Source organism: Vipera berus (genome assembly GCF_964194415.1).
Source record: "Vipera berus genome assembly, chromosome: 3".
Taxonomy (NCBI): domain Eukaryota; kingdom Metazoa; phylum Chordata; class Lepidosauria; order Squamata; family Viperidae; genus Vipera; species Vipera berus.
This window is the reverse complement of record NC_138204.1, coordinates 51,261,091-51,284,925: the sequence shown is the minus strand read 5'-3', so window position 1 is coordinate 51,284,925 and position 23,835 is coordinate 51,261,091. Positions and strand designations below refer to the sequence as shown.

General features: G+C 35.2%; 2 protein-coding genes across 4 annotated transcripts; one reads left to right on the top strand and one right to left on the bottom strand.

Annotated features, from left to right (window-relative positions):
• The first annotated feature begins 194 nt into the window (after window positions 1-194).
• On the top strand, window positions 195-8,615 carry OARD1 (O-acyl-ADP-ribose deacylase 1). Of its 2 annotated transcripts, XM_081323176.1 has the most exons (6): window positions 195-853; window positions 3,627-3,771; window positions 4,736-4,794; window positions 6,642-6,754; window positions 6,870-6,917; window positions 7,618-8,615. In XM_081323176.1, exons 1-5 carry the CDS (start codon window positions 818-820, stop codon window positions 6,874-6,876), a joined length of 360 nt encoding a protein of 119 aa, XP_081179302.1. In that variant the 5' UTR covers window positions 195-817; the 3' UTR covers window positions 6,877-6,917; window positions 7,618-8,615. The 2 variants fall into 2 exon arrangements, with proteins under 2 accessions (XP_081179302.1, XP_081179301.1); XM_081323175.1 differs by lacking the exon at window positions 6,870-6,917 and having other exon boundaries at window positions 215-853; window positions 7,618-8,055.
• An 87-nt stretch (window positions 8,616-8,702) lies between these two features.
• APOBEC2 (apolipoprotein B mRNA editing enzyme catalytic subunit 2) lies at window positions 8,703-18,415 on the bottom strand. 2 transcript variants are annotated; one of them, XM_081323173.1, is made up of 3 exons: window positions 17,883-18,415; window positions 10,460-10,995; window positions 8,703-9,017 (listed from the first exon to the last, which is right to left on the bottom strand). In XM_081323173.1, the coding sequence occupies exons 1-2, from the start codon at window positions 18,008-18,010 to the stop codon at window positions 10,461-10,463; spliced, it is 663 nt and encodes a 220-aa protein (XP_081179299.1). In that variant the 5' UTR covers window positions 18,011-18,415; the 3' UTR covers window positions 8,703-9,017; window position 10,460. The 2 variants fall into 2 exon arrangements, with proteins under 2 accessions (XP_081179299.1, XP_081179300.1); XM_081323174.1 differs by lacking the exon at window positions 8,703-9,017 and having other exon boundaries at window positions 10,459-10,995.
• Between the last annotated feature and the right edge of the window lie 5,420 nt (window positions 18,416-23,835).

Sequence of the window (23,835 nt, the reverse complement as noted above, 5' to 3'; positions counted from 1 at the left end):
CTCGCGCAGGCGCGGTAGGAAAGTTCCTCCCGCGGATGCTTGCGCGAGTTTAAAACTGCACGCATGCGTTGGCTCCTTTCGAACTGACGGGTGCGTTTAGGCCGTTTCTATTCTCTTTCAACACTTCCAGTCTCGAGGTGGCTTTTTCTACGCATGTGCGGAACAATTTTTTTCCCCAGAAGCTTTTTTTTTCCCCAATAGCATTTCACGGACCTCCTTCCTTATATAACGCATGCTCTCGGCCGGGGCCATAGAGTCCTTTTCCTAGGGAGGCTCACGTAAAGGCTGACATTTTGTCTTTTTTGTTTAAGGGGCTCCCGAAGAGTGTTGTCATAACAGAACTTAGAACTTAGTGGGAGGCGAAACCGAGTGCTGCCGTTGCCAATCTAAGCTGGTGGCCGGTGTGGTTCTTTTTTTTCCCCCCGCCATTGCTGGCTTAGAGAGTTGGCGGGCGGGGGCGGGCTAAGGAAAACGACGTCATGCCTTGGAGGCGCCTCGATGGGCGGCCACCCGCCCTTTGGTGCAGCTTTGTTGATTTCAAAAGCAGCGTTTTTCTGCCCCTGTATAGGTTTTTACACGCGAGAGGGCGAAGGATGTGTGTTAAAAAGTCTCAGAATTATTTTTTTTTCGGGGTGGGGGGAAGGGAAGGTTATCGCTGTGTAACTGGTGCCCTAATTCGTATTTGATACTTTGGGTTTACAGCAATTTTATACTTTTTTTAGTAATCAATTCTCTCTGCTTGCTTTTCCTGCCATGAATATGAAAATTATTATTTTCTAGTCTGTAGCTGAAACAAATCCCTGTGATCTACACAGTTATGGCTAGTTCCCGGATTTCTGGAAGTGAAGAAAGGGTTTGTAGCGAAGTTTTTTTTAATTTGAAATTCAGTTTTGAATTTTAAAGATAGTTTTATTTCTCAACAGAAATTTGCTGGTTTGTTTTTTTAAAAAGTACCATCTGGTATGGAGGATTGATTTTAGGGTTTAGTTTGTGCAGGAAAAAGTAATCCTAAATAAGATTTGTAAAACTTTATTGGAATTAATTTTTCCATAGGTTTCACTTCATCTTAGTACGCTAGCCATATAGTTCTGCCAAATAGGTTATAATACAATCCATTTTCAGTATTATTCATATTTTATCCATCCTTTAATAATACATTTTGCCATGTCTGTAAGTCAATGCTGTTGGTAGTTCTGCCTTTTCCTCACCCAGCTACATCTTTTGACAGGCTGATTGCTCAGGTGTAAAACATTGTCTTAAAAAAATTACTTGCAATGGAGGAGTACCCAGATAGAATGGCTGACTCTTTGTTTTGTTCCCCTTTAATGGATTCATAAGAAAATTGATCCCTTATCATTTGGCAATTTCACAAAGCAGTAGTTAGAATGCTATGAAGTATAATATAAAGCAGTAGCTCTTCCTGTTCTGTTTAAAAATTTAAAGTTACTCTCTACCAATAATGTTTATAAATGAGGAATAGCCAGCCTTTTTATAGTAAGAATGCATTTGGAATTTCAAGAGTAATTTTGTGATTGATCCACTCACAGAATGGCTAGCATACTAAACTTTCCTTTTAACAGAGTGGCTACAATCTAGTAGAAACTTTGTGGGGCCAGGAGGAACAGTTCCAAATAAATATGATGCTAAAAGACGGGAGGTTTGGAGCCTAATGGTATCAGTGCATATGTCTGGATGTACATTTGCTTCCATGCATATTGCATTGTCTTGCAGGCTATAGACCTTAGGCATGTTGTGCAGAGCTTGTTTTTGCTATTCTAAGTCATAAATCATGCTTGAAAACCACAACGACATGAAATTCCAAATTATGTGAAATTTAATGTGATCTGATTGAACTTCACTTAAGAATATTTTGTGAACGTCACTTTTATATGATATATTATTCATCATATATATGATAAGATATACACATTATCTTTTATATGCTATATAAATTAAATTAGAACATTAATAAAATTAGAATAGATCATCTAAGGACAAAAACTCTCCCAAATAGTTCCTCCTTTGCAGATCGCAAACAGGAAATAATTATACAAGGTGAAGTCGAGGGTGAAGCTCACTTGTGTTTTTACCTTCTGCAGTGTTATTGATTTATATTATAAAACAAACTATAATATAAACTAACCCAATTTAAATTGTGTATACTTACTTGAAAGTAATTGGAGCTTGCATACAGTTCATTGAATGTTGAAATTTTTATATGACTATTTAATATAGATACAGAAAATGAAGGTTTAAGAATTGTTAATTGTTAATCACAGATAATATGCCCTTAATCCAATACTACAGGTCATTAAAGCAAAAATTGTCCTAAGGTTTTCTACCATCTACTGTTTACAGCATAAATGATCTGTTGATCGTTAGCATGGAATACTTAAATTGATTTTACGTTACAGCATGAGTACCCAGAATAGATTGCAGTATGAGTCTATATAAGAAGTTTCCCATTATCTCGAAATCTATTTTTGTATGGCATGAAGCCTTAGATTTCTGTGGCATAAATTAATTACTCCCCTAAAGATTTATAATTATAACTTTCCTGATATGTTTGCAGTGAAATACGTTTTCTTACCAGATTCTGCTATGTAGAAAAGAATAGTAAAATATTCAGTGGCACTCTATAAAGTACTGGTGGTGTAATCCATTTTATAAATTCCCCAAATGCCATTCACAGTGTCCACAAATACTCTAACTTGGCAGCTGTAGAACTTTGTTTGTAAAACAAGTTAACCAGTTGTGCCCACTTTAACTGTGGTCAGTGTAATAATTCCATTGAAGGCTTTAAGAAAATGATTGCTTAACTCAATGGAAGTTCCTTTTGACGAGAATTATGATCGTGTTTCAAAACCAAAATTAAAAAATTCATTTTCCTAATACAAATTTAAAAATAAGAAAGGCAGTTGAAAAAATTTAACAGTATTAAGATAACAGACATTAAAATAAAACAAATCAGTAATCCAGAACATACAGAGTTCTGGACAGCCAGGTAAGAAGCTGACATTAAAATAAAGCCAACATAGTATCAAATCTCCAAGATGAGGAGGATCCTGAATCTAGGTGTTAGATTTTAGAAGAGTCCCCTGTTTCTTTGCACAATGTACAGCTGTGAAAGAAGAGAAAGAGACTTTTAATATTTATGTGGATATATATACCAGGAGGAGTGATCCTTTGGATATTAGAGAAAACAACATTGAACTGATTATTGGAAAGGAGGATGCCAAGAAATCCCATGGTGGTAGGAAATCAAAAAAATGAGAACGTGGCAGTGGCAAGGTAATATAGTGCTGTTGCCCAGAAAACTAAATGAAACCACCAGGAGCTAAACTCAATTTATGGATGTTGGCCCCTATGTTACTGAATGCATAATACATATTTTTCTTGGAAATAAATTCTATTTTATTGTTTTGTGTATATCTCAAAAGAAGCCCTATTTCATATAGTGGGAAATTTAGTAAATACTTATACGGTAAGTTCATTGTGTTAAAAGAGTCTCTTATTATGTGTAGTAGTCAGCAGCTTAAACTGTGACATCTTTATATATTGCCTTACATTTTCTAGTTCTGAAATTTTATCTCATATATTGAGTCTTCTCTTTCCTTTTTACTCAGATTAAATATGTACAGGGAGATCTTTTTACTTGTCCAGAAACAGATTCCTTGGCTCACTGTATTAGTGAGGATTGTCACATGAGTGCTGGCATAGCTGCTATTTTTAAGAAGAAGTTTGGTGGCGTTCAGGAACTTTTAAACCAGCGTAAGTAAAGGGCCAAGCTAGAGCAGTTTATAAAACCACAGAATTTAGATATTTATTATACTTACTATACAGTAAAAGTGAATGTTATGCAAATAGATTTCTTCAAATGGCAGAAACACTTCCACTCCACTAATACCTTTATAATGTGCTACAGATGGGTGTTTTTTGAGGGGGTGTGTGCTTCTAAACTAGCTTTTGAGGGCATTTAGTGGTCAGGGTCAATTGTCCCACTAGAAACAAAACAAGTACGGTATAAACAGTTAACTAACAAAAATAATACAATTATTAAGTAATATTCAGGATATAATCGGTAGTTAAGCTTGCCGCAGAAGAGATTTAACTTGCTGTAGTTACATGACTATTTCAAATGGAGCTACTAATTTTCATCATATTGTATGCCCCTGCCTTGGGAGACAAGCAGTCAGAAGTTCATTACTTTTTTAAAAAAGTATCTAAACAAGGCTTGTGTTAACAAACAACAGATGAATAGAATGACTAGGTTAATGAAGAGCTTACTTTGTATGTCTTACTTTAGCTCTATGTCTGGGACTTTGGAGACTATTGATGGGGTGAGAATTTTATCAGTACATTATAGTTTTTAAATGCACCCTATATGTTATTCATTTGTTACCAGCTTATTCAGTTATATCGTCTAGTTATGTGGAATTGTAACTTAGAAATGTTAGAAATAGGACAGTAGCCATATTACCTCACTATTTTAGAATGAATCTTATATAAGCACTCATCTAATTTTTACCTACACTTGATTAAGTTACTCATTGAATCCTGTGCTGTAAATTTTTCACATGTAATCTATATATTGTTTGGTGTCTGTCTACAAATATATGAGAGTAAGGGATGACCATTACATGTTTATTATGATAGTTTTGAAAAACAATAAACATATTTTCAGTACTTGGAGATTAGGAATTAACTGATATTTTTTTAAAAAAAATTCTAACAGACAAGAAGACTGGAGATGTGGCTGTTTTGAAGAGGGAAACTAGATATGTGTACTACTTGGTATGTTTTGGGGCACATTATTGATTCTAGCACAAGAATACATATTCTAGAGATAAATATAGGATTTATGCATTAAGTATTATGATTGGCAAAGTTAAGCAGCCTCTTCATTGACAAATATTGCTGAAATTTTTAATAAGGAATTCAAATGCAATGTTTACTGTGCAGTGGTTAGAATGCAGTATTGCAGGCTAATTCTGCTGACTGCCAGCAGTTCAATTCTTACCAGCTCAAGGTTGACTTAGCCTTCCATCCTTCCGAGGTCAGTAAAATGAGGACCCAGATTGTTGCTGATTCTAAACTGCCTGGAGATGGCTGTAAAGCACTATGAAGCGGTATATTAGTCTAACTGCTATTGCTATCTAATAAGTTCTCAATTGACATCAGTTAATCACGGTTTTACTGTGATAAGTGTAGTATTGTTTCAATTGTACTAAAAAAATTCAATGATTTTTGAAGTTATACTTCAATCTTTATAAATTAAACCAAATCGTTTAAAAGTAACATTCTATGTCAGTTAGATTTCTTCTAAATAAAAAGTGTTTATTATTTTAGTATATTCTTATTATGTCTATCTAAAAGCAAGTAGTGAACGGGTCTGAAGAATTTTAATTAAATTTAATTTATCTAAATTGTCATCTAAAAAGACGTTTTAAAATTTATTCTATTTCTGCTTTTTTATCACAGCACAGATTAAAACACCTTAGGAATTTGACTGATAAGTTAGGGTGCCCTTTTATATTTATTAGTTGGTTGGGTTATATACTTTAAAAGAATTTTTAGATGAAAAACCTGTTACGTTGTTTTTGAATGGAATTGTAATTTGAAATATGATTGCATTATTTTAAGAAATTTCCTCAAACTAATATATTTAAATTCTGTCAGGAAATGGAATTCAGTGATTATATGATTGTATAATACAAAACAATCTTTTTATTTCTCTATTTTTTAAAAATGGTGAATATTTAACCACAAAATGTCAATATTTGTCAAGGATTCTTGACAAATGATTCCCATCCTAGGAATCAAATTTAAAGTATATATAATCCATATTTTTTATCATTTTAAATCTGAAAGAACAAACGTTTTCTTCATGTGACAAATTACTTCTAACATATTTAAATTATAATGATGTAATTAGATCACTGAGTTCCAATTTGGAGGGATACACTGTTTCAAGATTAAAATTTAATTAATTAATTTTAATTTAATTTTAATTTGTTTAATTGTGGGCTAGTCTTATTTAATTCTGTTTTAAAGTGTACTTATTTGTATTGTTTTAACTCACCCTGTAAACCGCCCTGAGTCCTTCGGGAATAGGGCGGTATATAAAATCAATTAAATAAATAAATAAATAAAACCTAAGTCTCCAACTAAAAATAAATTCAAGCATGCCTATTTTGTTTTCTTTTCCAAGTTAATTATGTAGGATAGTGTATTCTTGTGATCTGTTTTTCACTACCTTAAATAGAGACTTCCAACTTTTCCCCTTAATATTAATCGCTGCATCATCAATGAAAACGTTTGAGGATTATTACATGACTCTTTCCACAATGTAGTCTACAGAATCTCATTACAATAATTAAGTAATTTTATAAACTTTAATTTTAAAGATTTAAAATCTAATACATGAGAATAATATATTAATGCAATCTTTTGTATGTCTATCCAGAAGCAAAGTGCGTTGAGCTTAGTAGGATTTATTCCTGGATTAATGCTGCAATTTGGAACATGTTTATGAAAGATTTCCCACTGAATTTACTGAAATTTCTAAATAGACATATAACATGCAGCACAAAAAGAATCAAATCTAAAATGTGTCTCATCTACATTTTACCACTTTTTAGATTTCAAAGAACAAATATTTTCATAAACCGACATATGACAATTTACGGAAATGTTTAGAATCTATGAAAATCCATTGTCTGAAAAATGCAGTAATTCACATTTCTATGCCAAAGTAAGCTCATTTTTATACTGTAATGTTACTATACTGTATTATATTTGCGCATTGACAGCTAAAAAAGTTTTTCATTGCATTTTTTTTTACTTTGAAATATTTTGTCTTTATAAAGGCTGTAAAGCAAGGCTCTATAATAAGTCCAAAAGAACTGGAAGAGCTAGTGAGTTTTTATATTAAGTACATTCAGAACACATTTTTGTATATTTAAAGCAAAAGACCTGTTTTCATTGATTTGAATTGGAAATGTTATTAAATGGAAGATAACATTTTTCAAGTTCTATATGTGATTGTATAACTGAGAAAATGTACTTTGAGAGCACCACACTTCTATAGCTTAAAAATGTGACAGAAAATGGTCATATAGATGAGTTTCCAAAACAAATCTAGATTTTAGCTTCGTGATATACCTAATGAGCTAGTGAATGAATTTTAGTTTCTTGGGATGTTACACGCTGTTATATTTTTTTGAGCCACAAGACTTCTTTTCCACCTGTGGGCTAATAATAATAACCATAGGGATGTTTCTTTAGGACAGGGGTGTCAAACTGCCGGCCCAGGGGCTGGAGCGTCACGGAGAAACCGCGTCCATCCCATTTTCGGCAATGGGAAAAAGTTCCGATATGTCGCGTGATGTCACGTGACATCGCGAGTTTGACATGCCTGCTTTAGGATAAATCAAGAATTGTGACTATATTGAGATACTTGGCATGCAATTAGTATTGTATCATATTTGCATCTAATATGTTGGTTTGAACTAATCCTTATTTTGGCATTGCTTATATGCTTCCTATAAATTGTAATGAAATAAATGTTTCAAAGACAATGTCCAGAAAAGACACCTATATCCTCTTATGTTTCAGGATTGGTTGTGGACTTGACCGTCTAGACTGGAAGAAAGTTTCAAGAATGCTTGAAGAAGTATTTGAAGATACCAATATTCATATTACAGTTTATACTCTTTAATTTCTAATATAATTGTCTTTTCAGTTTGATGTTATATCCTTGTATCTTAGCTGGCATGTGCTGATAAAATTATCTTAATTCTAATTTCCACAATACTTTAAGTCATCTGCTGACTCAAATTTTAAAAAAGTCAAAATGTACATTCTAATGTTTGGATACTTTGTATATCTGTCTCCTATTTAGCAACTGGAAGATGTTATTTTTTATCTAGATTGGCAATCATAGAAAAGATTGGAATAAAGTGGGACATTATGTTTCAGTTATAGATTTAAATGTTTACCAAAAAATCAGATGTTCACATATGTAAATAAAAGACCTTTTCCAAATATGAGTTTGATCTGTTTATGCCTTTAAAATACTGCAGTATATCAATTACACATATTCCTGTCCACCCAGATCCATTGTTGAAATGTATGGGGGTGCTATTTAAGCATTCCATGAATAGGTTCATATACATCGTAGAATGCTGGATCAGATTTGCTTAGGTGGTTTCTTTTACAGAGTACATACTGCTAAAAGAGCAAATGAGTGCTAGATAAAGTAAGTGTGAATATGAGGGCATTTTTGACTCATCTCAGCCAAATTTTTAATAAAAATGGATAATGGAATAAAAATCATATTTTAAATCTGTGAAAGATCTTTTCAAATTAGAAGTGTAATTGGGGACAACTTACTGAAAATTAGATGTGTTTAGTGAGATTGTATTCTTTTCATTTGTTTAATTTTTTTTAAAAAATGCTTTAAATTATAAGCTGAGTCAGCAGGAAAATATTTCTCATTGATTAACAGAAACCATTTTTTTTTAAAAAAATGCTAATCAGTTCACATGTACAAAAATATTTTTACCTCCCTCAACCAATGCTTTGTGAATCGTCACTGCCCATAAAATAATCAGTAATTCCTCTCCCTGTTACATTTCCCTTTGATTTCTCTCACTATTCACTGCATATTAATTAGTTTTAAAAGTTATTAAAATACACAATTGTTAAATTTAATTTTTGATGTTTCTTTGGACTTTTCTAAACTTAAAAGTGATAGAATTTTGCTTTGATACTATTCTTTGTCATTCATAATGTTTTCTTCTATATGAACAATAGCACTGCAGGTTTATCTATTGAAAAAAATCAAATCCCTACATGCACCATAATAAATTTATTTTTAGTCTATCAGCATAGCAGTGTGTCAGCTGGAGACGTCTGGTGTTTCCTGTTTCAAAGCAGCTCTGGGAAACTGAGTTGAGAGTCCCAAATATCAGTATATTATGCTTGTTGCTCCATTGGGTTGGCACACTTTTTTCCTGGAGAGACAGAAAAAGAGGCACAAAATGATTTTGTCAGCAATATGGTGTTTTATTTCTTGCAAAATAGGAGAACTAATACAAATGTTCCTTATTTTTCAGGGGGTTTGATTTCTTCACTTGTCTACGGTAAATTCATAAAATCCATTTGACACTATGTAGTCAGAGACACTTTATTAATAGCTTCTTCAAATCTCTGCTGATAATTTTATAGAGATTGATATGGGATTTTTGCCACGTAGGAAATGAGATAGGTGGCCGATAAATTTCCTAAACAAAATTAATCTTAATGTTATATTTTAAGATTCCAGTTGAATTTTATTGTAATTATGCATTTTAGATGATTAAAATACTCTAAAATATTATATCTGTTCTTTTTTATATTCTGATTCAATCAGATTTGTAGTATGGAATTTGTACTGCAGAAAATCCAGCACCACTTGAAAAATGCATCACTATAATATATTTCTGTTTAAACAGATTAGCAAATGAATTAGGGAGAGAGATGTAGTTTAATGTTAGAGCATTCCTTTGCATTCAGAAATACTGTGTTTCAATTCCACAAAAGTATTGCTCCCTGAAACCTTAGTAGCTGTTACTTTTCAATTACATCAGTATTTTTCAAAATTGGCAACTTTACGATGGGTGGACTTCTACTCCCAAAATTGCACAGCGAGTATACTGTGGAGTTCTGGGAGTTGAAGTCCACACATTTTAAGAGTGCCAAGTTTGAAAAATACTGAATTACAATAGGTAAATCATGTTTGGCTTTTTGTAAGATCGATTCTTATATTTATTTGCTATTTCCACCTATCAGTTTTTGTAACTGACCTAATGTAGATACATAAGAGTCATTGCCATATGGAAGTGTGAATGAAGAAAGAATGGATTCCATGGGATCCAGACTGAAAGCCCTATGGAAAAACAAGCTGATCTGTGGGTCCAGGTGGGAGCAGAAATAGTCTCGTAAAAAGGCAATGGGTTTTCTTTTAAAAAAGAGGTAACTCGATTTTGCCTGTCTTTCACCAGAGAAGTGGGATCACCTCTCTTCCATGGTTGACTGAAAGCCAGGAAAGAAAGATTGCAGTCATGTAGAAATCTGAATTAAAGATTGGGGAATTAACAATACATGCTAGAGATTAGTGAAACACAGTATGCAGATTAGAATTTTGGGGTCAGCCTTTAGTTAAATGTTTCTTGATTAACCTAATGGCGGGACATTATTTTCCCTTGCTGCCTCCTGGGTAAATCTAGAGGGGTTCTGGAATGTGCCAGTGGTTGATAAAATAGGACTCAGTATACGTCTGCAGTGAAATGCAGAGATGTGTGTTCTAATCTGGCCAAAGTTGTCACATTAAAAACCAAAATAAACTTTTGTTTCTTATGGTGGTCTGAAAAACCACCCTAAACAGGGAGATTTCAAAGTCACACTTAACACTAACCTCAGTGCAAAAGTTCAGCAAGCTTTTCTTCATAAAACTGGAAGTTCTCTTGAATGTCTTCCCAGGGTGTGAATGCCTTTGCTTCTTCCTCCTGCTCTACAAAGTTTTGCCAGACATACTCAAAATCTTGAGGTTTCATGATCCTCAGTTTACAACCAGCTGTTTTCATTTTCTTCAAGGCGGCTTGCATGTCAGGCTCCTCCCACATGAACAGACGACCTACTGAAACAGAGAGGTGTAGATTCTTGTTCTTCTGAAGTGCTTTAGCTATCCGATCAGCACAGCCTACACAGGGGCTACAGCTGGCGTACCAGGTGACATTGTAGCGCAAGGCAGACTCACACTTGGGCAAGACAGTATTGAAGAAGGCATCCTCTGCATGGGCTGCTGCATGTTCATCTTCCAGGTAGCCCCGTAAGATTTTGGGCTCCTTGCCCTGAATCTCTATGATGTAGCACAAGAAGGTCTTGTTTCTTCCTGAACTGTATTCGACATTCTTGAACTGGAAATTGAAAAAGCAGGCTGGAAGCCGTTCTCTGGAGAGAAGAGTGAAAGTATCAGTGTGGATACAGAGCTTATCATATAACCGCCTGTACGGTGTTGATTTTGATAAGAGAATTTTAGGACAACTCTATTGTTCCCCAAAGTATACAAGAGGGAAGCTTAACCTGACAATAGCTATTTCCTACTTAACAGTTTATGCAGAAGCAATCTCACCAATAAGGAGGTATGGAATAAAAAATGGCTAGGAGTTTGCTTTGAATTGGGAAAAAGTAAACAGAAATGAATCACACAATATTACAACTATCACCCACTTTTTGTTGTTGTTTTCAGAGCAATTTTTTCCATGCTGTCTAAATGTAATAGGCAACATTTCTCACCTGGATAAAGATTACAGAATTTCAATTTAGTAGTTTAATTTATTGGGATTTAAACTGGAAAGTTGTGCAAAGGGTAGGCTGTATGCTATATATTGTTTCTGTAATCTATTGGAGATATATCCAATTAAAAGCACAATTTATATTTTCATTTTCTTATTTTCTAATGGTGATGCAGTCTACTAGAGAAATATATAATTAGTCTACACTTTTGTTATCTAAAGCCATTTGTAAGTACTTTACTAACATTTTCTTTTCTGTCAGTTTTGCCCTCAGAATATATTTGTTTTACCTCATATAGATTATACAGTCAATATTATCTAATATAAAAAAATAAAATCAATAAAACAAATAATTCTTATTTTACTGAAAATGAGTAAAATAATTCTTGAGTCCTTGAAAATAAACCTTTAAAAACATTTAGTACTTTTCTTAATTGCAATGTACTTTAAATAACTTGTACACCGGAAACCTTGTGGAAAATAAATTTAAATCATCTAATGTCTTCCTTTCTTTATTATTCTTTTAAAGATTCCCAAGTGCGTGTTCAGTGAGATGTGAATGTGTGAGAATACTACAGAATATTTTCAATGGTAAATTAATAGGAAAGGAAAAATGCTTAATTTTCCTGTCCTGTTTTTAATCCCAGTGTCTCCAGCAATAACGTTAACAATATGAAGAAGCCTAGATGTTGTAGTGTAGGATGATGGTATAGATCAGAGGTGTCAAACTGCCGGCTCGCGGGCTCGATGTATCATAGGAAAACCGCATTGGTAATGGCAAAAAAGTTGCAATATGTCGCGACACGTCACGTGACGTTGCGAGTTTGACACCCCAGATATAGATAGAAACAGTAGGATTGTACCTCCAAAACATTTACAAGTCTTTTTCTGCAGGTCTGAAGCAATAGCAATGGGTGATATATATATATAAAGCAAATCAGTCTTCATAACATATGTATTCACAGACTTTGGATGCATTCATGTCTCCCTTATAATGATGATTGCTAGGAAATTCAGCCGTCAGCACCTCTTCAATTATCCTGATTTCTTAGGCAATTGATCTATACTGCTGTGAAGTATGAGATGGACAGATTTTAAATTAAACTCTCCTTTCTGTATAATACTGATGTACAGTTTATATATGCTGTTAGAAAGTTAAAGTTAGAAAGCTTTAAGCTCTTTGTTTTGAAAAATTGTTTATGCCTGTTATTTTCCCCCTCTGGGCTCCAACTACCAAACTTTTACACTACACATTTTTTGGCAGAAGCTCATTATTGATGAGTACTGAAGTAGTTTTCTCATTATTTTTGTTGACCCTAGGAATTACAGATAGTCCTTGACTTACAACAGTTCATTTAATGACCGTTCAAAGTTACAACAGCACTGAAAAAAATAATTTGTGACCCTTTTTCACACTTATGACTGTTGCAGCATCCCATTGGTCATGTGATCAAAATCCAGATGCTTGGGAAATGAGTCACATGACTCTTGCAGTGTACAGGAATCATGTCACCTTTTGTGACTTTCTGACAAACGAAGTCAATGGGAAAGTCAGATTCACTTAACTGAGTTATTAAATTAACTGCAGCGATTCACTTAACAACTGTGGCAAGAAAGGTCATAAAATTGGGCAAAATTCACTTAGCAAATGTCTCAGTAACAGAAATTTTGGGCTCAATTGTGGTCGTAAGTCAAGAACTACCTGTATATCCATATATTATTAGAGGAATGTTTTCAATCATTTCCAGTGCTTTTTTTGTAAAAGAAAAAGGTGCCGGAACTCACACATGTCATACAACCCGCCTTGCCTACCCTACAATGTTCCATCCAAAAAAATGGTGCCGGAACTCCGTTCTGAGCATTCTATGACAAAAAAGCCCTGATCATTTCAATATGATTATATGAAGGGTGTGTCCTGCAAATAATTGAGTCTTCCACTCCATAAATCTGATTTTTTTTAAAAAAAAAGATGTTTGTGTTTGGCTAATTAATTTTTTTTTTAAAAAATGTTACTCTATTACTGACAGATCAAACAGAAAATCTTGTGATATCTTTAAGATTAAAAAAATGATTATCTCACAAGATTTTCTGAACTGCAATACAGTGTTAGTTTCATTTCCACATTCAAATAAAATATAGAAGCCCAAAAAGTGATGGTGGCTGTGCACAAGGGTTGTTAGGTGTGATATTAGCATTTTGTACTAGTGAATGGATTGGTCTGTATTAATCTGTATTAAAGAATTTTGAACCTCTTAATTGTAGATTAGTTCTTTTATGAAAAGTTATATTTTTAATATTCTTCTGCCTGAGGAGAGCCATCTACCCTGAGACCAGTGATAGGATGCTATTTCTGCTAAGTTATTTATGTCTTAAAACTGCTTGTAAAGGAAGCTGGCTTTAAAAAACATTATGGATTTCAGGTTTTGGCAACTATGCTGACCAGGTTTATGTCTGGGTAGCAATTTCCATCATCCCTGATTGGTGGATTTCCCTGCTTCTTTACCCCTCCCATTCATGCTGGAAATCAAGTACCAATTACATTCTTTTTTGTGGAAATCTTTGGGAACTAATTGTGGACTGGTAAAGAAACCAAAACCCATATCATTTGGGCTAGAATGGCAAACTGCTAGAACGCTTGTCAGTTTCACCTGGTTAAAAATAAATGAATAAAAGTTCACCCTTTTACTATTCCATCAATGAACTTCTTAAAATAATCACAATACAGATAGTTCTCAACTTACGGGCAACATTAGTCTTGGAACGTCTGTTGCTAAGTGATATAGTTAAGTGACTTGCATCCAATTTTATGACCACTTTTGCTGCAGTTGATAAATGAATCTTACTTTTCCCATTGACTTTGGATGTAGATGACGCCTGGGAAAGTTGTAAATGGTGATCACATGACCCTGGGGCACTGCAACCGTCGTAAATACATGCCAGTTGCCAAATGCTTAAATTTTGATCATGTGACAGTCATAGGTATGAGGACCAGTTGTAAGTGACTTTTTTCAGCTCTGTCATAACTTTGAACAGTTATTAAATGAATGTTCATAAGTTGATGACTATCTGTAATGACAACACAGCTTTTCATTGGAACAGCAGCTCAGGATGAAAAGGCTGTGGAGGACAGTGACGAGAGGAAAGGGAGTGTTTTGCCTACAATACAATAACCAACTGACTAAAAGCATTTTCCTACTAATTGCCAAAGTGTACCAGGTAGACAATACACTATTTATGCGCCAGAAGTTAGGAAACACTATTTTTTGATTTAGTGTAAGAATAGATAGCAGGTGCTTGCTTGCATTGGTGATGCGATGGGGGCAGGTTGAGGGTGACATCATATTTACCTGGCAGGGAGATAACATTTTCATGAATTGGTTCTAACTGCTTAATTTTGGCTGCAGAACAATGTAGTGTAAATGAATGCTCCATATATCTCAAGAAATGTACATGGTTATCTATAAAATAAATTATCACACTGAAAAATGGGGCAAGGAATAATCTTAATTCTAAAAACTGGTCAGGCCATAGGACAGTTCCACAGTTACATCTGTTTGGGATGGGGTTCAAAGATACTTTGGCAAAAAAGCAAACTTGTAATCTAGTGATTGTAGCTGAAATGTTTCAACTGCCAGGGATAATTAGCCAGAACTGAGGTTTTTAATTCCTCATTAGCTAAATGTCTTTTTTCATCAGGCTAATATGTAAATAATTGAAACTATAACTTAATTTTGTGGCCGCAGGGGGTGATGTAAATCTTAGAATAATACTGTTCATGGATAAAACATATTTAAATTAAACCTGATGAAGAAAACTGGCATCTTATTGCAGATGAAATGAAATTTAACAACATCACAACAGTAGGCTACTAATGTTCCTTTTATTTTAAATAAGACTCAATCTATTAATTTAAAGTAATTTGATACAGAGTCCTTAACTGAAAATTTTAGGTCTGGGCTAAAATTCCAATATATAATCATTCTAATCTAATCCATGGTGACATTGTTTCGATGACATGAGGCTGATGGTGAGAAAGACCTCACTATGTGTATGACCTTTAGCTCGTTGGAGATAACATGAAATATAAATATCAATACATTAAAACATTATGCTTTCCTAGTTCCCCAGGGTACATAATTTGCTTTTCTAGCAGTGTAAACAGAATTAAAGACTCTGCCTTCCATGATCCTATTTAATTTTTAGCCTGTCACTCTCTCTCAGTCCAACTCACCTCACAGGCTTGTTGTTGTGAGGAAAATGGGAGGAGGAAGGAGTAAATAAATAAATGATCCTTCATAGGGTATCCTTAAATTTAAGTCACATCTGCTTTCAGGTGAAGGAGTGCACTTGGACTTGAATGACATGCTGGGGAGTCACACACCAAAGAGACTTATTGAGGTCAAACCAAAGATTAAATATGATTTATTCCACTCACAGGTAAGCTTAAAATTACATATTTAAGTAATACTATATCTTTTAATAAATATTAATATGAGTATCCTCCAGTCACAAATTTGATAACTTTTGTTATGATTAAAATTACAGTTTAACAACTTTTGACAGTCCTTGGGTGCCATTGCCTATTGAGGGGGGAGGACACACATAGCCTTGGTCTTTCAATCAATACTACTTTTCTTTGCATTAGAAACTATTACTTAGGCAGTAGTTCCTGTAGGACAAAATACCTCCAAAGTGTTAGAAGAGGGAGCTGTGAGGACTGTATAGCAGTCCTAGTCTTGTTGATCTTGTATGGTGCTGAAACACCATTACCCCATATTGAACAAGTTCATTATGAATCATGAACTGGGATTATTTTATGAGGACTCTAGTGCAAGGCTGTCCAACCCTGGCAACTTTGAGACTTGTGAACTTCAACTATGGCTGGCTGAGGAATTCTGGGAGATGAAATCCATAAATCTTTAAGTTGCCAAGATTGGACACTCCTGCTCTAGTTCATAATCTTACTAGGGAGTTCAATGGGATTTATTGCCTAAACGATGGAGCACTTGCTTACATTCTTGCTGTAGTTTCAAATAATACAATACTCTTTGCAGCAACACTGACATTTACAAATTGGCCCAAATTGCCTTGTTGCTATTTATGCCATTAGACCAGGCATGTCAAACTCGCAACGTATCTTGACTTTTCCCCCATTGCCGGCAATGGGGTGGGCGCAGTTTCAGTATGGTGCATCTGGCCCGCGGGCCGGCGGTTTGACATGCCTGCATTAGACAAAGGAATGAATAAAATTTAGCCATTGCTCCACCCTGGCATGGCTTAAAAAATTAATGCCTATCATAAGAACTGAACCTTAGAGAGCTTTTATCTAGAATCTTGTCTATAGATTTGGATAATAGCAAATTATACTGTAGTTTCAGGATTTCACTGCAAGCTTCATTTATTAACACTTGTTTTTCATAGGTCACATGTATTGCTAAAAAACAAATGGCAAATAAATGACTTGAAAATATACTACTGTAGCTAGATCCTTCAGTGACATTTATGGTAATTCGGTTTTTTTAATGTGCAAAATGAAAGCTGAACTGCCCCAGCTGAGGTTCCAAGGTGCCATCTAAAAGATTATAGGATTTGAAATCCAACAAATATGAGTGGTACTTAGTTGATAAAAGGTCTGATAAACCAGTTATTTAATTTTTGATTAAACGTGTGCCATCAAGTCAGTTTTGAGTCTTAGCAACTACACAGATTGATTTTCTCCAGGAAATATAGTTACAGTAGTTAGTTGAAAAACCATGAAGATAATGCTACATGTTTGATTCTGAAATCATATCAATATTTAATTCAATTATAATTTTAATTCCATTATATTTAATAATTGATACTAAATATTATAAATGCTTAGCAAATTTTATTTTCTCATTTCCCCCCTCTATAAATGATTACAATAAATAATTCCTGATACAGAATGATCAGGCTAAGTTTGTTTTTTTAAAATGTAGTTCTCTTATCTTAATCCTTTCAGAGTTATCCAATGAACTTACCACTCACTGCTGCAATTAGGCCTTTCTGATTATCTGATTTTAAATACCTCCAAACAAACTAGCAGTTCTTATTTTTCTAGGATATGAATTAAGCCTTAAGTTTCTCCAGTTCTAACCTTTCCCTTTACCTATCATTGCTTTTTAACAAAATTTTTGATGTGGAAAAAATGCATGCTTTTAAGCAGTCTTATGAGCTTTGCAAAGCAATACTCTATAGCCAAGTCATAGATAAAATTTATTTTCTTTTTTTCATTTGCAAAGGGAGAATAATCATTTCAGTGCCACACATGATCATGCTAAAATAAGTGGCTTTGCTCCAGATATATCTCAGCTCAGCCTGGCTGGATATAATTTAAGTCTCTCCCCATTTTGTTGCAGGTCTCAAGATACAATCTCCTTTCATTATCAACAGCAAAATCCTCACATGCGGAGACTGGCATTTCTTTTTAAAGAAATCTGCAGAGATGATCCTGGTTAGCTTACGCAGATTCCTAAGCAAGGAGTTGCTCCTGTCAACTTGACGATGAAATAGGGCTCTTACCCTGTGACAATTTCAAAGGGTGGCAATTCCTCCAGTTCCTTTGGCTTTTCTGCCTCCGCAGATTCCTCTGCATTTTCAGCCTTTCCACCATTCTGGGCTACTGGAGGTTCTTCCTGCTTCTCAGCCATCCTGTTGTACTGTAGCGGGTACCTAAAGACCACAGCGGTGGCCAAAAACTGGACACAGGCTTCAGAAGCAGAAATGGAGCAGGGAGGGAGACAAGAGAACTGTCTGGCAGTTCTCAGGAGCTATATATGGAATGGGAGCAGTGGCAGAGATGGGAATAGGCTAGGATGACCCCCCCCACCAGCACTCTCAGATATCACCTCTTTCACTTTTAACTCTGGCCTGAGACATTCTTTTGCTCCTTTTTTATTTTAAATATGAAGTGATGAGTGGAGGGTGGGTGGATTAGGTAATGGAGGGATGCAAATGTAATCTATTTATCCAAAGCCATGACAGAGAAATCTGACACGGTGCAGGAAAGCTGGCCACTCTCCTAGGCTCTTGGACTTACTGAGATGCCTTCTTCCTGCCTCTGAGGGACCACCTTCCAGAGGTGCCAAAAAGAGGCAAGTAGCTTTGCTAAAAAAAAAAGTTCCTTATATTATTAGGTGGAGCTGAAATAAAATGTTGTCAGAAGTTTGAATTTTGTTCCTGACGTGAAAGTGACAGCTTTAAGATGCCTTACTTCCTAGGCAAATGTACTGAAAATATTTCAGGTGAAAGTACTGCATTATTATCTGAACCTAATTGATTTCAGTTTTCCTCACCTCCTTAGGCAGCTGACAGAAAACCTGTTGGATACAGTTAGACTTTCATTGAAGATTTAAAGCCTTCTAATGCTCAGCCGATTTTTTTTTCCTCTTGTGTCTTACAGTGAATCTTGGTAGTGTGAATATTGTGCTCAGCTGGAATTCCAAGTTAAGGGACTAGCACCAACTGCTATTAGCTTGAGGTAAGAGATTAAAATACGAAAAAGAATGTGCAAATGAATGTGGAAATGTGTAAAATCTAACCAGATGAGGTATGAAATTGATTCTGCTTGAGATACGGGATGGTATATGCCAGGGCTAGGCAACCTTGGCTCTTTTATGACTCATGGACTTCAACTCTCAGATTCCAGCTGGCTCAGGAATTCTGGGAATTGAAGTCCATGAGTCATAAAAGAGCCTTGGTGGAGCAGTGGGCTAATACCTCCTTAAGTAACACCAGCTGCCTGCAATTAGTGCAGGTTCGAGTCCCACCAGGCTCAAGGTTGACTCAGCCTTCCATCCTTCCGAGGTAGGTAAAATGAGGACCCAGATTGTTGGGGGCAATTAAGCTGACTTTGTAAAAATGCCGCTTGGGGGTGTGTGTGTGAAAGCCCTAATAAGCAGGCATATACATAGAATGAAGGCTACTGCTAAGCTTGTAAGCCGCCCTGAGTCTTCAGAGAAGGGCGGGATATAAATGGAATTAAAAATAAATAAAATAAATAAAAGAGCCAAGGTTGCCTACCCCTGGTATGGACTCTGCAGCTGGTTTGTAAGAAGTAAAAACTTGATGCCTCCTCTGAACTGCAATTGTTGCTGGTGCAAGGAAACGGAAGTGCACTGATTTTGCTTGTTAGAGCATCTAAGAAATATACTTATTCATTATTCATATTCATATTAATTCAACTATATTATTTTGCAGAAAATTATATTACTGAGACGTACAAGGTAGAAGCTAAAGTGCTTACACATGGATCTGGTATGACAGATAATCTTGCACTTTGTACTCACTTTTACAACCTTTTTTTAAAAAAATATGCTTTATCAAAACTGCTTAATGTTTGACATACTGTTATACGTTGATACATCTCATGATTCTCAATTCTTTCTGATAAATACCTATTCTATAGAAAGGTAATTTGAAAAAATAACACACAAGAAAGCAATCAACAAGCATATTTGTAAAATATATACATTTGCAAATATATATTAGCCATATTTACAATTAGTATCTGTGTAATTTACAAATATATGTAATGTGAATTTAAAAATAGTGGCATTTTTTGGACTTGTGGAAAGTCCTTTGGCTTATGAAAGATGAGGCACTTTTTTGCAGATTCATTTACCTTCTGCAGCTTTTTCAGAATTGAATGTTTGAAAACAGTATTCAGAATGGTTTGGAATATTGCACAAATGGCTCTGTTAGAGAAAAGGGAAACAGTGAAATATTTCTGACACAGTTTTATTGTTGTTCCCATAGTGTTAACTATGTTCAAATTCCAGCATCTCAAACCTCTGACTGTCACATTTGACATTTTACAGAGGAATTATAGAGATGGGAATCCTGAGTTGATGAGTGATACTCTTCCCCTCCTCTTCTTGTGTCCCTCTGGCCCACTTTATTTTTGGAAACTCTTGACTGCTGGATTAATCAGGGTCCCATCATTCTTGCTGCTTTAACTTTCCCTGGAGCCAGCCAAGCCTTACAGATCAATGTTCTGTTTTAATCTAATCTCTGGAATGTTGATCTGGGCTAGAAGTTTTCTCTCCTCAGCTGCTGCTGAACTCCTTCTAGGGCAGAACTCGGCATTCGTGCAGAGACCACCAAGGGCTCTGTGTAGACCAGCCACAGATGTTACATGGTGGTGCTATGCTTTACAGATCAAATGGTTTGTTTGATTCTGTTGTTGTTAGTTGCGAAGTCGTGTCCGACCCATCGCGACCCTATGGACAACGTTCCTCCAGGCTTTCCTGTCCTCTACCATCTTCTGGAGTCCATTTAAGCTCACGCCTACTGCTTCAGTACGCCTACTGTTTGATTCTATACATACACAAATGTATGTGTATTTGTAGACATAAAAGGGTGCATGTGCACACATACCCCTCCCTCCCCGAATCTATTAGAAATATAAAGAAAGAATTGCAAAACAAAAGGATACCGACCTGGAACTTAAACTACTCTACTGAAATAGAAACAGTCCATGTTACAGATTTACATTTCATCTCTTTTTGCCCATGGAGGGCTTCAAACAAGGTTCTTCATCTTATGCCTGATAAAGAAGAGACCATACCCGTTATGTGAGAAAACACCTTCTCTTCTCCCAAACCAGAATGTATCTAGGGAAAGTATAAGAAGAAGCAGAATCCTGGATTCTCTCTAGTCCAGGTATAATTCAGGAAGTCTCCTGACTGAAGATGTGGTAAACTGTCACATGTCATTGTTAACAATAGGTTGATCCAATGTGAGGCAATTGCCTATGAAAAACTTAGAGAAATTCATGTTCTCAGTATGGCTTTACAAGCCATCTGTTAAAGTAATGTGATCCTTATGCAGAACTGTCTTCTCTAATCTGGCTTTCTCCAGATATATTGGACTTTAATTCCCAAAATCCCTTGCAAGTCATTGGTTATGCTAGGTAGGGGTTATGAGAGCTAAAGTCTAGATATCTAGAGCTAGAGGACGTAGAAACAGTTTTATGTTTTTTCTAGCAAATACATTTGGGACAATATACTTAGATGTTCTGTTTTCTGAATATGCAGTAACATCCAGATTGGATAACTTATCAGTTTTGTATAGTAACTGGGAAATTTATTTTATGTTAAGTTGCTTTGTCATATAAGTAAATAGGGTTTTAAAAGAATGGTTGTATTCAGGGCTTTTTTTCTCATAGAGCGCTCAGAATGGAGTTCCGGCACCTTTTTTGGATGGAACCTTGTAGGGTAGGCAAGGCGGGTTGTATGACATGTGTGAGTTCCGGCACCTTTTTCTTTTACAAAAAAAGCACTGGTTGTATTGATTTTCTACATCTACAACATACCTTACATGTTCCCATTTTTTTATTTAATCGTTTTTATAAATTCAATCTGACATGAGTCACTTTTGCTATGACAATTCAAATATCATCCTGACACCATGTTTGATACTGTTATGTCCAATATTATTTGGTACTTTTATATTGCCCTGCCAAAATTGTCCTGTAATCTGCCAATTTATAAAAAAATGCAGGGAGTCTTGTTTTTTTAATGTTTTAAACATATTGAAACAGTAACAATCTTAATTTCTACTACTTACAAGGCTGGTCAATCACAATTTGTGATCTAGTTTTAACTGAACCCACCGTGATTAAAGCTACCTTTTATCTCACTGTCTTATAAATATTGAGCAGCAGTCAAAATTTCCTTGGCTCTGTCCATTGACAGTTCTCCTTAAAATTATGTGTTTAGGGTCATTAAACCGTCCCTTTGTTGGATTGCACGCCTGTATTAGCTTTGCTGGATGTCCAGCAAACTATCTAGATTATTTTCTAATTATAAAGAACTCTGAAGAGCAACAGTCTAACTGGTACATGATCAGAAAATATTTAGGTGGCAAAAGTGAAATAAGACACTGTATCATGCAGAGATGAGGTGTGCTCTTTAGAATAAAAAGGACAGCTGGCTATCAAAATAAAACATATCCCTGGATATATTGTCTGGCAGTAATTCCAAAGCTTCACTGTTGCTTCCTGTGTAACTATTGCAAAGCAATAAACAATGAATTAATAGTAAAGTGTAGCACGGTGTCCTTTGTCTTCCCAGCTCTGTGGGCTATAGCATCTCTATCCCACTCCTAATTCTTGACAATTTTTCCAGGGGTGTCAAGGATAGATTGATAATATTTCATAACTATCTCTACATTTGTTCCCTATTGTAGAATGATGCTCAGCATGGAGTAGCAGTAGCATGGAAAAAAAAATCAAAGGGAGAAATGTTCATACCATATGATAGCTTGCATTGTCTTTCTAGAATTAGTTGGAATTTTCTCCCTACTTATCAGCATCCTTAATAAGATTTTCAGAATGCAAGTACATGTGTAGGAGATGACAATGTGAGTTAATTTAGCAGAATCTATTGCAATACATATGCCTGAATAATCTGATGACTAGGTATATTTTGTAAATGGGCAGAAACTTATACAACCCATTTACTTTATGGAAATCAAAGAGTTATGAGACGTAAATCTTCACTAGGCAATTCTATGGAATATGAGAATGGGAAGTAGCAATTTACCACTCATCATACTTCTCATTTCTGCTTGATTTGAGATTCCTACAACTCAGGTCTCAGAAGGTAAATGCTATTGCAAATAACAAAAAATTACAAACAAATATTACAAGTACAGAAGTTTAAGTTTAAAGATGTTTAAAATATTTCATTTGTACCTCTGTACATGTAACAGTGTGTTTGGTTTGTGCAATAAAAGTGTTTTCCACTCTGTATATGAAGTAGGTATGGCTGTACTTCCAAGAATGCTTTTGTTCTAGACATGCTCATTTTCTTCTAGTTTTATACAAACTTTTTTACAAACTTTCTTTTCCATCTGCCTCGTAGCATAACAGCTTTGCTAAAAAAGGTTCTAAATTCTATTCCTGTAATATCCAAGCCACGTTGGGAAAAGTTTATGCCTGAAAATTCTAGTGAGCAAGTGCCTGTCTGTTTAGAGTAGACCAATGTTTTTCAATCTTGGCCACTTTAGGATATGTGGACTTCAACTCCCAGAATTTCCCATGGAGTTGAAGTTCATTCATTTTAAAGTGGTCAAGATTGAAAAGCACTGCCTTAAGTGTTTGCAAAAGTGTTACCAAAAATAATGTTTTCTGTCATGAGGAATAGTTGTGTTTTCTTAATGTCACTAGATGGTGCTATAAGTTTTTAAATCAGCACGACAGATACAAAGATGGTCCACTGAAGGATGATCATACAGCCTATCTGCAACTCCTCATTGCAGCCATTTCTTTTTCTGGGACAATGTGGTGGCTACCATCTGCAGCTGCCCACCATTATGACAAAAGATATGTCTGGTTTCAGGAAGAGCAAACTGGTGTTGGATGCACTTCCTACAACTCCCAAAGCAGATTTTTTCTTCTGATTCAAAGCCCCGTTAAACCATAGTGCATGTGTGTGTGTGTATGTGTACGTATATATATGTATGTGTATGT